This window comes from Tinamus guttatus, unplaced genomic scaffold, assembly GCF_059628265.1.
Source record: "Tinamus guttatus ecotype Peru unplaced genomic scaffold, ASM5962826v1 Tinamus_guttatus_pri_ptg000059l, whole genome shotgun sequence".
In the NCBI taxonomy this organism is placed as follows: Eukaryota; Metazoa; Chordata; class Aves; order Tinamiformes; family Tinamidae; genus Tinamus; species Tinamus guttatus.
This window is the reverse complement of record NW_028288593.1, coordinates 1054940-1072204: the sequence shown is the minus strand read 5'-3', so window position 1 is coordinate 1072204 and position 17265 is coordinate 1054940. Positions and strand designations below refer to the sequence as shown.

Below are 17265 nucleotides of genomic sequence, written 5' to 3'. Positions count from 1 at the left end.
GACAGCTTGCAAGAAACACGTGGAGGGAGAATACTAATGGAAAGAAATACAGCAAAAGAGCAGATCATCCTCCACGTGTATGTTAGATCAGAAACCTTGTTAGGAAATGCCCGTAAAGGCCACTTGTCTCCAGCTGCTTCCAACTCATCTGCTCTGACAAGTTCCTCCTTTTCTCAGGGCAGCTTTGCAATTAAAATGTCCTTTTAATACATGGTGACTGTGTCAAAAGGATAACATTCTGGATGAAAAGGACCGATACAAAACTTTTTGTAGGGAATATTGATATCCTTTTTCACTAGAAAGATTTTGTATCCCTTCACAGTTTTATATACTGTTTTTTCCTCTCAACTCTTATGGACAGTCTAGATTGCAAACCTGACTTCAAACAGCAGTAACTGCCTCCCTTTCTCCTTAAGGTCTCTCCTTTGCTGCAGTAAGAGTGACTAAGTATTGTAAGGTTTATTAAATATAGGACTGAACACATGTATGTATTTAGCCAAGGGTTACCTGAGCCTTTTCATTCCTGTCCACTCCATATATCTGGATTTGAAAGATGTCAGTCACTTTTTTTTTCCTCGTAATATTGATCATTACAAATGTCGATATTGTTTTACAAAACAAATGCAAAATAAAATCTACACAGTTATTTGGCATCTCATTTGATCGTCATTTTAGGGAAAATAAATCACTGGCCCTCATTAAGTGGTATAAACTACCGTAATAAAAAGACTTGCTATTAGTCACATTAGTATGTAAAGACATAGCAGCAGCATAACCCTAGGTTTTCCATTTTGTGCATTAGTGATTTTATGCTTGAAGAGAAGGATATGATAAGTGATTAGAAAAATATAATTAAACATAGACGTATTTGATGTTTTCCATAGCTTAAAAAGTAAAAGAAGACAGACATACAGAAGAACCTATTAAAGAAATCAAATTTTGATCGTATGAAACAGCTTTTTTCTCTTTTCTGTATTAGGAATGGTTCTGTCGATAACACTCTAGTAACATACTGTTTTCTATAAATCTAATAGAAAAAATCAAATCCACTGTCCTCTTCTCCTAAAATATTCCCAAATGGGTTAGACTGCCTGATCGAAAACTTTAAATTGCTTTGATTTTCCGTTCTTTCTTCTGCTGCTGAAAGTTGCCAGATGGCCCAAATAGTTTCTTACCCATTTACTCAGCAAAGTGTGTGCCTACCGAACCGAGGCAATAGTCAGCTGTCCTCAGCTGGAAGGACACTCTGCATTATATCCTGTAATATGATGAGATCTGTAATATGACAGATGATAAGAAACCTGCTATAGCTTTGGAAAGGCACAAAACTCTTAAGAGACTTCTGAGGTTCACAACTGCATTGAAACTGTAAATTATATTTATTTTAATTTAGTACCAAGAGTGCTATAGCATACTAGCCAATTTATTTGTTTCTACAACAATTAATTGCTGCATCTAGCAAAGTACAGTAACTTTTGCTTTAATTCTAGTCTTTGTGTCCTTGCAGAACAAAACTGTGCGTACAATATTAATTTGCTGTATTATTTAATATCCTACATATTACTATATAGCATCCTAAACTGGTATCCCTTCAATGAGCCAGCTAACTACTTATCTTTAATTCTCTCCTGTATCCTCACAATTTATCTCTGGGTGGACACACATTGTCTGCAAGGCAATTGCATATTGTTATTTCTCTTTTTTTCTTATTGAATTTATTTTAAATCTCTAATCAAGCATGGATATTACATAAAATTTGAATAATTACATTTGGAGTGTAATTTATATGAGAAATGAACTGAGAGTTAATGGATAGATACCAAACTGTCAGCTAGCTGTGCTGGTTCCTAGAGAAAAAAAGTTTTTTTCATAGACCTCTCACATCCCCAGTTGTTTTCTCTAAGAAAAATATGTTCAGGGGTCACACAGCAACAGAGGAAAAATTAGCACCTACAGTGGCATAATGATGTATTAAAGAACTGTGAAATTCATCTCATTTGGTACCAAAACTCTGGCCTTTACAAAGGGTCAGCTAATGCTAATTCTTCGAAAGTCATCATTCAGGTTGTGTCATTCATCCTCATGCAGGTTCTCCCAAATCAGTCTTCTCAGATCTGTCCTTCAGGCATGTAGAGCTTCCTATCCAGAGTATTCTGTCACACTAAGTAATGAAATGCAATCAATGGGAGTCCCATTTTACACAGTAAAAGATATGAACAGACTTATTTGGAAATCCATGCAGTTCCAAAACCCGAACCTAATGTTCCTGCAAAAAATACTGTCATATGGATATATGTATGTGTAACTCATATGTTGTTGATCAGTTTTGATTATTAGGCTAATAATCTTCCAAACAGGTTTAGCTTCAAACTTTCACCATTGGACTTGTTACTTGGGTGTCTTTACAGCAGAACATACTTGGATATTGAGCTATTTTCTATATTCTTTTGAGAGCTACATTGTTCTGCAGAAATGATCTGAGGCCAGAAAACACAAATTATGATTTTCACTTATAAATTAATTGTATTTGTATAAAATGTGAACTGTAGCAACAAATTAATGCTTTTAGCATTGTTTAGTGCTTTCAGATAGACGTTTCTGATTAGACGGAGATTGACATTTGTTTTAGAATGTTCCAGGGAACAGTTGTCCAAAAAGATTATGTAATTGAAATAAAACATGCATAGGAGTTGAATTACAGGTTCATTACAGTCTCGTACATAATTACTAACTGGAATTGAAGACATTCTTAGATTTGGAAAGATAAAAGTGTTTGACACTTTTAAAGAGTCAGCATGAAGGCAGTGCCAACCATGGATGGGAATATTCGTGAGTAATATGCTGCAGCCACTTTATGCTAATAAAATGTGCAGCCTGTCCAAGCTGTGCAAAAATAGTTCATGGCCTTTGTGTTTCACTGCCCACTCCTATGCCATTGTTTGCATTTCCTAGTCCATTCAAATCAATTTAACATCAAGGAGAGTGTAATTGTTGAGGCCACCTGCTGTTCTTGACGCCACTAAGGCTTATTTTAAAAACATCTTAGATACTTTCGTTACTCATTTCTGTTCAGAAAGTCTATTGTTTATTTATTTCTTAAAAAATATTTTGATTTATTTAAAAGAACACAGATGTTTGATTGGAACAAATACTTCAGCTTTCCGTGTTCTTGCTTTCCTCTCCAAGTAAATGAGATTTTATAGATCATCTGTTTTCTTATGCTTAAGAATTTCTACTAAGCACACAGCTAAATAAGATGACATGAAATAAAATGCAGAACATAAGTAACAAGCATGTTAACTCTAAAACATGCAAAACAAGCATAAAGTACAAATGATATAATCGGTATGTATATCAAAGCAATATAGATGATGTATCAATGACTATAATAAAACTCTAATCCATCAAGGAACATTGTCAGAAACACATTTCATGTGTTTTCATCTCATGTTGACTGCATGGACTTTAAAATCATTCCTAAAAGATATTCTTTAACCAGAAGAATAGGATTCTCAGAACAGTGATTATTTCAAGTATCATTACTTAAAAAAGAGAAGAGGAGAAATGGGAAAAATAATGATATCTGCTGCAGTGGTATCCACAAATTCCACATTCCCGTGTTCAAATCCAGAATGGTTTCCTTCCAGTCTTGTTGTTCCTGAAGTCATCTAAAGTACAATCAGAAATAGAACAGAACAATAGTCATGAAACCAGTATTTTCTGCATTGTTTTTTCACATGCACTGCTTTTTAAAAGACTCATTTCTTTTATTTGCTGAATACAGCAAAAGACACATCCATATGTCTTTAGTATTGTCTGCAGCTATATTAGATGAGTAAAGATGAAAATCAGGAGGTCATTCTTAGTCACACAGATTTTCCAGCTAGTTATTCATGAATTCAACCATGAGTTGTAAAACTTCATTCTGCATGAGATATAAAGAATGTCTTAGGAAGTGGAGCAGATATTTGCTGTATTTAACCACTTTCTTTGGGCAAAATGATCTTTTCTGTAACTAGAATGCAGTGCTTTCAGTTGAAGGAACAGGGATCAGTCAGATTTAGGGAATGGAGGAAGAATGTACCAAAATCTTTTTGACCTGGCTGGGTCTTTACAATAAACTGTCTGTAGCTGTTTCATTGGAATTGGGTTTTGTGGGGTGCAGTAGCCTGTAGTCATTATAATTTCTTCCCAAAGCTGTATGAGTTTCTAAGTATATTGTGTATTAGTTCCAGTTCCCCATTGATGTACTTTGGTTTATCCACTCCTACTTAAGCATCTTGCCTCCAAGCCTTCAGGATAGCTTGTGGGTAGAAAATTATCAAGCCTATACACAAGTATGCAAAGTAGAGGGAGTGAAATTTACTCTTTTCTCATTTCAGCTGGAAGAACCTATATGTCATGGGGAGATGAATGCATGTTAGATTGTACACAGAATGCATATATGTTCCACATAGCTTTCTTCAAAGCTTGTAGAAGCTAATTAAAATATTTCTTTAGATTGCAGAGGATTTTAGAACTGCAGCTTTGGTATGCAAAATCTGCAGAGCTTTGACAAAGATATTTTCTAGATGAAATCTGTCAACAAAAATAGAGACACTAAAAATCATCAGGGTTCTTTAGGTTCTAGATCAATAAAAAGTATTTTCTAAGAACATACAAAAAAAGCAAAGAACTATACTAACACTTTGTATTTGAAATAAACCTCCAGAATTCATTATTTTGCTAATTAAAAATATATCCATACTTGCTGGAGAATTACAGTTTCTGATAGATAATACAAGCAGGATAGGAGACAGTTTCCTAGCCTACTCCTAGTACTTAAATAGCTGTGACCAGACATGAACTCACTGAACATAACTCTGGGTAGGGAAACTATTTCCACCCTGCCTGAATTCTTGTATCTCAGTGTTTTCTCATACCAAGCTTGAAAATGGGATTTAAACAAACATTTCTAATTCATTTATAATTGCATCTTAATCTTTCTTTTTGTAATTTAATATGAGATAGCTTAAATGTTTAAATAAAATACCTATTGTGATCTGAAAGAAAACATTTTATTTTACTTCTTAGTGGGTATGAATGGATAGACATTTTTTAAAAATCATTTAAAAAAAATACTTTTAAATTGTGAAGTCTCTTGCAATCAATCTTACTTTTAGCTAACTGAAATATCTGATAAAATATATTTCTGACTTTACCCTACATAAGACTGTGTTGAACATTGTTATTTCAGGCAACAATAAACCTCACTTAACTAAGGTAAATTTTCATTGAAAAGAAGGATGAAGGTAAGGAAAAGAATTGTGCACTTTAAAGGTTGCATATCAGCAATTTGGTCAACTTTATAGACAAGAGTGGACCAATAATTACATAATATGTTTGGATGTTGAATGCTTCAACTGGAAAACTTAATTCGTGCATCTCTCATTCCACCCAATTTTTTTTTACAAGAATGTGATGCTGATTTTGGACTTTGCCCAGTAAATCTCTTTGTGTGGGTTCAGGAATCATCAGTTGCAAGACTGGGACAGGTGTGGGGGAACTCTGTGTTTGGCCTTGGTTGCCTGTGTTCCACAACGATGAATTCCAGTTGGAAGCACTTGCAGGGAAAGTCAGTAGACCAGACAAATGGGGCTTATTGTGACAGAGGTTAAAGGCCTTTTGTTGTTTAGCCAAATAAGAAAAAATGTTTGAAATGATCAACTTGCTCTCCAAAAGAACCTAGGGCATAAAAAGCAAGGAGAGAGACACTTCTATGCTGCATGTATTTTATTAGAATGGTTTTTATATTCATTTTTTATTGTATTAGATTAGTCTAGTAACTGGTAGACCATTAAATTAATTGTCTTTTATGTCAGCTGATGATTTCCAAATATCAAGAGAATCATTTGGGTTAACTGAGTCAGAAAACCATGTTTGACAGCTGATAGATTATTTCTTACAACATAAAGAAAAATAAAATTTTGAGAGCTTAATAAAATCAGACTCTAGACTGACAAAAACTGTAAGCAGGTCTCAAAATATACTGGTTATTTTTCCAGAAAAGCAAAAACAGAATCAAGCACCTTCAGAATTGTCCCTGCAGTGTTGCCTAAACAACAATAGAAAAAGTGCCGCTGAGTGCTGAATTATTATTTGTTAGCACTGAGTCACTTCCTAGCTGTTAAGTTTCACACGATTGACTAACTAACTTCTTTGTTTCCTGTGTGTGCTGTATTTTTGCCGCCCCAGAGATTTGCCTTTTGACCAAGGGCCGTCGAACTGCCAGTGTCCGAGCTGACACATACTGCCGCCTGTACTCCCTCTCCGTGGACAACTTCAATGAGGTTCTGGAAGAGTACCCCATGATGAGAAGGGCCTTTGAGACAGTGGCGATCGATAGGCTGGACCGGATAGGTATTATTTTTTTCTGTAACTGGATTTCCTAGAACCCTTTTTTTTTCTTGTCCTTAAGCTGAAAGATAAAATGCCTTAAACCCTTCCTAAAAAATTCATTTCTGTTACAATAAAGTAAAAGTTCTGTTGTTCTATGAATGTGCAAAGAAGTGCATAGCTGTGCAAAGAAGAAATTCTGCAATATCACTTTTAAAGGATATACAACTTTGAATTTTAGAAAGCTCTCCTACTCCTCAGATGTTTAGTATTTTATACTCCATGGATCTCAGAGGTTTAGACCTCAGACTTCAGATAATAATTAATATTATATGTTAGTACTGCAAATGTCTTTTGCTACTTCATAGGGTTTATGCAGTTTAGTGAGAAGTAGATGACATTTTCCTGCCTAAATAGTTTACAGATGGTGTCTGTAATACTGGGAAGAGGTGATGTTTCTCAGCACACATAAAATCCATGTTTGTTGAAGTGAATTAATCCTTTGCAGCAGGGCTCTCGTTTTCCTCACAACATGGTGCTGTTAGTATTGATGACAGCACACTGGAGCTACTCAGATCTGCTTGCAGTCAGAAAAGCAGGCTAAAGATATCCAAGTGAGCCACAGAATGACATAGTGGATTATCAAAGTCTACTTTTGTGCAACCAGGTGTTCTGGATACCTCTGACAGGACATACTAGATAAAATACATGAACTTTGCTAGGCAGAAGCATAAACTGATTATACTTACTGATACTTGCTTTAAAATGCACCTATTTAGAAAAAAAAAAATCCTCCTGTATGATGCTAATTCCTCAACTTCACAAGCAAATTGCAATATGAGATTTTGTTTGGAGTTCCCCACCATACCAATGCAGCACTTGGGCATTAGCCCAAGCAGCACCTCCTCACATACATGCATACACACAGGTTTAGGTATGTTAGTGTTGCAGCCAAAAGAATAAAATCATTGAGAATAAAATCCGAATTTGTCTATGCTGTTCATGGAGTATATGTGCTAACTTAAGGATTTTCTCACATCACTCTCAATACAAACATGTTTGCAGTTTCTTCAAAGTGAATACGTAAAGAATTGCATGATATGGCTATGTGCTGTCTCTGCTAAGCAGAAAAAATAGCTTTAGTAGAAAACATATAAATCAAATATATATGTAGATTTCTCATATTTAATAGATTTCTGCATAGGTATTTTGGAGATTGGGTACATTCAATGCACTAAGTTTTCTAATTAAGACTATTCAAACTCTTAAAATTTGTCTGTCATGTATTTGTCATGTATTTCTCTGGAAATACATCAAATATAGTAGTAGTCAAGTCCAGCAGTAATCCAATATGAACTGCTGTGGTTACAATAAAAATGCTACATAAGGACAAAAAAAAGATATAAACTGTCTTTTCTAAAAAAAATGTGGAATTGTATTCCTGTGTGTCTGATGACACAGAAGAGTGTTGGCATCTTGCAGATACTGAGAGTCATCAAGCAAACACCATCCTTTGAGAAAACATCAGGATATAGTTTATAGCAAATCTATATTGTGCAGGCAGATATCACATTAACAGTGAATTCATATTATTTCTCCAGCACTTTAAAAAGATGATTTCTTGCACTGGTCTCTGGTTACTAATGTCTAATAATTAGTTCCAGGGAATGTGCTAAATGGCAGATGTATTTATAACTTATGTAACAGCTTAGTGTGCAGAGAATTAGGACAGTTTTGTAACGAGAAAGAAAGATGTTACACATGCAGAGCCTGGTAGCTTTTTTCATCCTGTTGTTCAGTAAATTGCCATGGTTACATTTTCTAAATAATTGTAGTAATAGCAGTGCAGTATAAGTGAAGAGGCCCCGAGAGTTCAGGTATCTGTGAAGAACAGGGTGTTACTGGCGCAGGCAGCTCTGGTGCAGAGCGCAGCAGGGAGCCGGGCAGGAGGGCCGGCAGGTGGGAGCTGCACGTGCGGCCCCTCGGATCGGCTCCACTCGTTCTGCGTCAAGGAACGTGCACTTGGGACGATTGGTGCTGCAAGCTCAGTGCCAAGCTGGGGTATGCTGTGTGCCACGTGCTTGACTTGGTGTTTTTCCGGCTTTTAGGCTCCTGAGATATCCCTCTAGTAGGAGCTGGAATGCTAAATCGGATTGAGAATCTGCGCTTGGGGCTCTCTAACCGCTCTGTTTCTTTATAAAGGCAAGAAGAATTCGATCCTCCTGCAGAAGTTCCAGAAAGATCTCAACACGGGCGTCTTCAACAACCAGGAGAACGAGATCTTGAAGCAGATTGTGAAGCATGACAGAGAAATGGTGCAGACCATCGCCCCTGTTAGCCTGCAGCAGCTGCCCACGCTGAACGCCAGCACCTCCACGGTGTCGTCGTCGTCGCGCCTCAGGACGCAGTCTCCTCCCGTCTACACGGCCACCAGCCTCTCCCACGGGAACCTGCACTCGCCCTCGCCGAGCACGCAGACCCCCCAGCAATCCGTCATCCTCTCGCCGTGCTCCTACACCACGGCCGTCTGCAGCCCGCCCGTACAGAGCCCGCTGGCAGGACGAACTTTCCAGTACGCCTCTCCGACGGCGTCGCAGCTCTCCCTCATGCAGCAGCCGCCGCAGCCGCCGCCGCCGCAGCCTGGCTCGTCGCAGAAGAGCGAGGTGCACAAGAGCACGCAAGCCCTGCACAACACCAACCTGACGCGGGACGTGCGGCCCCTGTCCGCCTCGCAGCCTTCCCTGCCCCACGAGATCTCCACGCTGATGGCGAGGCCTCACCCCACCGTGGGCGAGTCGCTCGCCTCCCTGCCACAACCCGCGCCGGGGGGTCCCGTCATGGCCCCGGCCGCCCGCGGCAGCACCGTGCCCCAGCGGGTCGCGCTGTTCCGGCAGATGTCGTCGGGAGCCATCCCGCCGAACCGGGGCGCCGCGCCGCCCGCCGCCCCGCTGCCGAGGGATTCTTCCACAGTCTTAAGCACAGATCCCGAGGGAGACAAACCACGATTTGCGTCAAACTTATGATCCGTGGATAATGTGGGGAAAAACAACAACAAAAAAAAACAGACTTTGTAATGAACTGAGAATCATCCCAGGAACTCTTTTAGCCTGTTTCCTATTGTACCCCAGTAGTCTACTACTACAAAAAAAAGAAAAAAGTATTTTAGACAGCTTTGCCCTACGTAACGAATGTAAAAATTATATATATATTTATATATATATATAAAAAAAATATATATATATATCCAAAAAAGAGGAGTTAAGAAAATCTATCTAAATTCATGTCTTCCTTTCGTAACCATTAAATGAGTCAAAATTCCGCTGTAATATTGTTTATTTTTAATGTGTCAACTTTAAAACCAGTCTAACAGATTTCTCTGTTTATGAAAAGGTTTCCTGTTTTCATGGGAAATTTTCAACATAGTAACGAGTTTCTACCAAAATAGTCAATCTCACTAAACAGCACTTACTGAGTGATATTTTGAAACCTTCATCCTTTCATTTATTCGTACATGTTGTTAATAGTTTCTTATGTTGTTGTTTCCCATTGCATTTCATATTTTAAGGCTTTCCTTTCGGGATTAGATTGAAAAATAAATACACTGCAAGCATCTGCAGTCCAAAGGCTGGCACTAGCACTTCTCTGAATGGGTTGCAATCTCCAACCATGTAAACCATTCTGTTGTTTCAGAAAACTGGGTGGACTTCAATCTTCACATTGCTAAAGACTTTTACAAAGACTATAATTGCCATTGTAAATAACTTTTTAGACCCAAACAAAAATAGCTACTGTGTGGTGTACCATTGCAAGGTCTTTGTTTAGGAATTTAGGTTCAGCTCTTCACTTCAAAATTTACAGTTTGAAAATTTGTTGAAGCTAAGTACAACACAACTGTTAAATTGTAATGCAATGGCTTAAAACCTACAATGTTACTTTTACATGCAATGTTTTATGCAAAATTGTACGCTTGATCCTGCAAACCGCTTGTACTTCACCGATACCATCACTTTTCTTCTCCTTGCCCTAAATAGCATCTGAAAATATTCCATGCATGCTTTGAAAACAAAAAGACTATAAAAATAGGTTCAGTCAGCCATTGTAGGAAAAGGCTTTATGGTATCTTAGAAAATAATAAACATTAATTAACTGTGTCTACCTTAAAATTCCTATAATGCTGACTTTGAATCTCTGGTTTAAGGCTAGAAGTGAGGTTTTTCATTTAAAGGATTATTTGTAAACCACAGCTTGATTTAGGCTTTCAGGTGCTTTCTGTGTCTTCACTGTAGTTTTGTAGTTGACTGTGGTGTTAATTTAAAAAAAAATAAATATAATATAGCATCAAAGTCTGTCTGGATATGCACGATTTGCTCTGTGTATATTGTAATTAAATGGATAGTATATCCTAAGGCATGTAGTGTCAAACATAGCCCATAGAGATGAAGTTTATTCTTTTTTATGTCTTCAAAACAGAAAGGAAATGGTGACAGAAAGCAGGGTTAAAGCATACCGTTTTGTGAACTTTTTATTTTGTCTGCTCAAATATTCACATAATCTTATCTGCAAAACAAGTCCTTTCATAATCATTTGTGCCTGATTTGTCACATTAAATATTGAAACTAAGCGTGTCATGATTTAACTCATTTGAAAAATCAGCATTATGGCTATGATGTAAGCATTCTGTTCTTTAACACCCAACTGACTCATATTAGGGAAGTAAATGTAAAAGCGTTTGTCTTCTCCCATTAATGCTGAGTTTAATGATGCATGGAAAAGTTAAATAACATCACGGGCTACGTAATGCAGTGAATTCAGAGGTACTTGACAGCTGAGTAAATATTCTAAAGCTAACAGAGTTCCAGTCCATGCTGTCTGTTACGTCTTTTATTGAAGTGGTACATGAAATAAAAATTAAAAAAAAAATCACTAGTTTTTGCTGATTCCCACTTCCCAGTACAAACCAATGTAATTAACCCATTAACATGCTGCTGCCATTAATCCGAGTGGCCCAGAGCATTATATGAGGAAGCAATTGTTTAAAAATGTTCAGAACATTATGGATACGCTGCAAGACCATTTATTTATCAGTAAAATACCCCTTATTTTGTTTAAATACTAACAAATTCTGAGAATTAAGATCATATTCTGATCTTTCAAACTCTTTAAGGTTTACATTTGATAGCAGAAATGGGGTTAGTAGCGAAATATTTTTATATATATTTTTATTTTATTTTAAGCACTATAAAGAAATATTAACTCACATGGTCTTTCAGTAAAACCATAAGTAATTTTTAATGACTTTGTAACAGAGTGGACAATATCTAGGATTTGTATGTTAATTCAACAAAAATGGTACAGGGTAAAAACATTATATACGTATATATATATGTATGTATGAATGTATATATACTTAGATTAAGAAACAAATGACTCACATTCCTGTAATATAAAGGTCCATTGCTAGTTTCAGAATTGACTTATTTTCTCTGTACATAAGTAAGCCCATAAGGATGGAATCTCACATCTGTACAGGATGAAATGTGTTAATGAGAAAGGTTGGATCTTACTGCTGCTGGAAGGACTATAGATCTGATTCTTACAATAACTGTATCATTGGGGATAAGTTAGATTTTTTTTTGTCTTTGCTCAAAGCCATAAATAAATATATATATAAAAGATTATTAATAAATTGGAGAAAATATATAAAAAATAAAGCCATGAATATTTTTTGGTTCCAATATGTTTATAACTGAGCAGGTTTTGCCTTATTATGAAACGAGAACTGTTTGATTTTGTCTTTTCATTGTTATTTGGCCCAAATTTATATGCACTAGGTGTGGGGAGGTGGGAAGAAAACTGCTGGAGTAAACATGGGCACCATAGGAAAAATAGGCCCTAGCAAATTTGAAAGTACTACCTGATATACTAAAGTAATTCCTAAGCAATATTTCCTCTGTAGATTTGAGGAATTCATTGTGCTATAAAACATTATCTTCACAAAGCTCAAATTAATCCACTGTCAATAAACTGTAATATTTTGTGAACACAAATATTAGAACCTAGGCTTTGTTTATATACATATAAAATCTAAAATATGCTGGTGGAGAATACCATGTAATTGTTGGTGTAATTTATGAGAACGGCACTTTGTCGTAATCTCATAGGCACTTATCTCACCATATGTGCCAATCCCAAGTGATATACCTCTGAACTGTATAATATCTATGATTTATTTCAAGGGAATATTTGCATGGAATAAGTATTCATTAATGACACTTTAGGTCATTGTAAATGTAAAAGCTTAATCCATTTAAAACAATAGTATGTGTTTTGTATCGACTTCATTAGTAGCAATATATTAAATAATCCTTCGTTTATAAACTGTGATTATAAGCAAGCATGAATAGTTGCTTTTTTAAAATGCAACTTGAAGTAAGTGCCTTGTGATATAAATCCAATCCACCTGCAGTAATAAGGATGAGGATTTTACTGGAAGCTTCCTGAATAACAGCAAAATCCTGTTCTCCATTCTAACACTGCACAAGTGTTGGAATAGATAACAGGACATACTTTGCTGTTTTGGTTCCGTTTTATTATTTCATACATATTTTTGTTCAAAACCAAAAAGTAAAAGGATTGTTTTCACACAATATTTTATACCACTGTATATGATACGCATGATACATATATATATATATGTATACACCAATGGATATATAGAAATATGTCTATTTTATGTTCTTAATATCTCTTGCTACCTCAGCTGACCTTCACTTGAATTTGAATTATGCAATAGCAACAGAACTGGAACCAATGTGAGTTTTATTTTAACAGGAAATTACTATGTCTTGATGCATGACATCAAGAGTTAAGCTTAATATTTCTTTGTCAAAATTTACTCGCATTGAGTTCTCTCACTAACTTCAGTGTGTCTATCCATGGGAGTTCTTTTCATTTGTAGGTGCCATTCATATAACATGGTGACCTTGTTCAGTGAAGAAAAGTGTTTTAAAAATAAGATATTGGATATTTAAACAGCTGCATCTTGACTGCTCTGGGAATATGCAGTCTTTTAAATAATTTCTACTGTTCCTAAGTCCACTGTTCACATACACAAAATATTTCAAGATAGAAATAGAAATTGTTTTCCCTTATAACTTCTGGGTCTAAACTGTAAGGGTAATATGAGACATTCTAGGACACCTTCTGACAATTTGATATTCGGTTTCTTTGTTGAGCAGATTTGTCTGCCCCTACTCTTTTCTTTTTGAGCAAGGAAGGATAAGAGTATTAAAACTTCCCTAGAACATAGTCTCTGAAGAATATGTTTTGTAAATCTCATTGAATCTATACTTAAATATAGAAGTATAGTATAGTACAGAAGGTAAGTATAGAATATACTTAAATAAGGGAACGTAGGAAAGAGAAATGCAGAGGTAGTAGATAAACAGGCTACCAAGCTTCCTGAAGTGACTTTAAATTAATCTGTGTACCTTACATATTTTAATTATTCTTGTGTATGTCCCAGTTCACACAAATCACAAATTGTATGTGATTGTATGCGAGTGAAAACCACATTTACCAACTCCATTAGATGATCTGGCTTTTTCAGTGTGACTCAGATAATCTTTGGCCTGTGATCTGGAAGTTTCCAGTTCATATATGAACTGCAATTAAATTTTGCCCTACGCTTGAAATAGCTCCAGATGAGGGATGTTCTTTTATCAACTTGCAGGTGATACTATTTTTCTTACTATTCTCCAGGTCTACATATCATATTTGCAGTATGATTCCCTCCATCTCCACCTTGAAGACACCATGTAGTGCTAAGGTAGTTCTTGCTGAAAGGACAGTAGAAAATTTGATTGAACAAAACTACAGAAAACAGGTAGAGAAGATGCCAAATGCCAAGTTTAAAGTCATTCTTCAAAATAGCCTGTATATGAAAGGGAAGCCAGTACTTCTTCTTCCCCTTTCCAGAACCCTACCAAGATCCTGATACTGCATCATGGTGCCCAGCAACCCAAGCTCCAGGGAAAAACAGATCTCCAGTGTTGGCTGCTTCTGAACTCCGTAGTTACTAAAAAGCTTGTATGACCATAGACAATAATTCTCACAGCATTATCTAGGAATTTCATCTCTCTCATTAAGTGACTATCCTGCACTTTATAGACTCCATACTGTGCCTGTTAGCACAAAATCCGAGATCTCCACTGATCTATACAGCAACCATAACCGTGATTGTGGATTTACTTCACATTTTCTTTAGGGAGACAAATACGCAATGAGTGTCCCATTTTCTTGGTGTGGTATGGGGGTTCTAAAGGGAGAGGCCTGGTTTTGAAGTAGGGAATGCCTGCAGCATTTTAGGTTAATTACTTTAATTCTAAGTACTAAAGGATTTATGTCCTATTAAGACAGTTGATCCAAGAGGTGAGTGACCATTAGCTGGTGCTAAGACATTGTCACTGGGATGGGCAATCTTCCCATTAAGTAGAGAAGATGGGTAACAATATTAGGGATGGTCTGACCTGATGAGCTAGCGTCTGAATTCTTCATCAAAGGAGAGTGTATTGCTATTGCAAAGTTTCAATTTTAATTTATTCTGGCAACTAGCATCCTTTCTGCTTATGACTTGTCTTCATCCTATGCAAAGTCATATTTAGGGGCGGCACTATATCTCCAATTTATTTCACTCAGTTTAGCTGATATCTATGTTAATGAAAGAGTAAGAAAAAAAAAAAAGACTTAAAACCTTATGAAGGAATTGTGTTGTGGTTCATTTTACCAATAACTATTCTGCCGATCTTGAGTAGTTTTCTTCACTTGGGCTTTTGGTCTTCTCTCTCAGATATTGGTCTCTTGCCAAAAATGATGAATGCTGTGGAAAAAAATCAAGAGAATAAATGAGACATCTGCTTTCCTTTCTCCAGTAGCAAGAAGTCATTTATTATATTCACCAGACACTGCTGAATCTAGATTGGCCATCTCAGTGATTTTGCTTCTGTTACTAGCTCCTTTCCAAGACAAAAAAATATGGACACAATTTATATGTAGTAGTTAAACACTTCATTTAATTAATCAATTACCAAACAGAGAAACAACTTTCCTCCAGAGAGCAGATGAAAATATGTCATCTGGTAAATAACATCAGGAAAAAAACAGTTTTAGACAGTGGTATAAAGAAAAAAATGTTTCTAACCATTGTAAAAATAAATGAAGATAGTATGTGTCCTTAATCCCTGTGCAATAAGGTTTAGTTATGTGGGTTAGAGGAAAGATAACCCATGAGTCACCAAGAAACTGAGTGTTTGGGCTTTTCATCTCCTGTTTTATTCGTACACATTCAAATGTCTCAGAACAACAAATCCAATTAGAAATATGTCTGTGAATTTATGAATCCTTTAGGTTCGATCATCTATAAGAACTACAAGAACATTGTTGTGGCTCATATGAGAGCTGAATTATTCAAAAGGAAGATGTCTCACAGAAGAGATCTCTCAGATTTGGAGTTTGGCAAGATGAATATTTTGTATTTGGTATCGTTAATAGTTGGATAAAACTGACATATCTGGGGTGAACTTCCGTGGTGTAGGCAGTGTTATTACAGAAGGCAGCACTGAGCACAGCACCATCTATGTGGGTCCCAGTTACTCTAGCTATTTCAGGTCCATTGTTGCCAAGGAGGTCGTCTATTGTTAATGTGGAGATATTCTGGGTCATTTCTTGCTCCCTGATCCTGTTCCTGGTAATCCTGTGCAAGACAGACGTATTAGATATCTGGAACTTGCAGATTTTTTTTTCTGCTTTAGAACAGTTTCTCATAAGTTCAACTGTGGTAAGTGATAAGATACATTGTGCCAAGTGGAATTATTGTCCTCTTTTTTTTCCCAGGATGGTCTCTCAGATATTTTGGGGATGATAGGTATAGTAATAGGTACATACCAAAGTCATTTCCAAGGAGCAATGAAAAGGGCAAAAGTGACAATAACAGTGAATAGAAGAAAGGCAAAAAGAAGTGTCAGCAGCAGAACAATTTCCTTGAAATCAGGCATTTGTGTTTTGGTTCTCTGAAGAACATGAAAGGGATAGGGGAAGGAGGATAACAACAAGTCATGTTTTATTTAGGGCTGCCAAGTTGCTCTGTCATGAGAGTAACAATAAAGCACAAGGAATAGGAGAGAAGTCAGTGTCTCTTTTGCTTCCTTCACAAATATATGGACTTTTAGGAAATTTATTCAATTATTTCATTTGAGAACAGAAAGCAAATAGAGCCTTCTTTTGATTGCCTTCTGTTGATATCAGAGATGGGTATTCTGGGTGCTTTTCATCCCTGTCCCCATGCATCCTTTTAGCATGCTTAGTGCAAATTGAAAAATGCTGTGGTATTTTTTTATCATGTTATAATAGCATTACTCTGTATGTCTAAAAGTTACTTTTATGAACATGCAAAATATGTGCATTATCCAGAGAGCTAATTAAACTCCATGGTAGGTTGGAGTAATATGACTATGAGAGGGTACAAAAGCCTCAGAGATGACCAAAAAAATACTGCCAATAAGGACATGGTAGAAGGTGCAACACAGTTTAACCAGCATGTGTGTCTTCCAAAGATTTGTTCTAACTCAGAGTAAATCTTACCCTCCCACACATTCCCTATCTTTCACATTTGCTGTGGCCAGCTTATCTCCCATTTCTTTTTTTGCACATCCTGTAAGTCATTTGTTGGCTTCTGGGAGTGAAGCCAGAACATCACTGAACTGGTGGTGAAAGACAACAAATCATGACAGTACTCTGCAAAAATACGATAATCTTCAGAGTCTTTGGCAGTCACAGAGTATAATCAGAACAGGTTACTTGCTTGCTTCATAGTGTGCCCTGCAAATATTAGGA

General features: G+C 36.5%; 1 protein-coding gene across 1 annotated transcript in view; it reads left to right on the top strand.

The window, feature by feature from the left end:
* Positions 1-9577, top strand: part of HCN1 (hyperpolarization activated cyclic nucleotide gated potassium channel 1) — a 189339-nt gene extending 179762 nt beyond the window's left edge. The window contains exons 7-8 of the mRNA XM_088540319.1: positions 6235-6399; positions 8578-9577. Of these exons, the coding sequence (XP_088396445.1) occupies positions 6235-6399; positions 8578-9398 (986 nt within the window). The 3' untranslated portion in view covers positions 9399-9577. The remainder of the gene's footprint in view (positions 1-6234; positions 6400-8577) is intronic.
* Positions 9578-17265: the final 7688 nt, after the last annotated feature.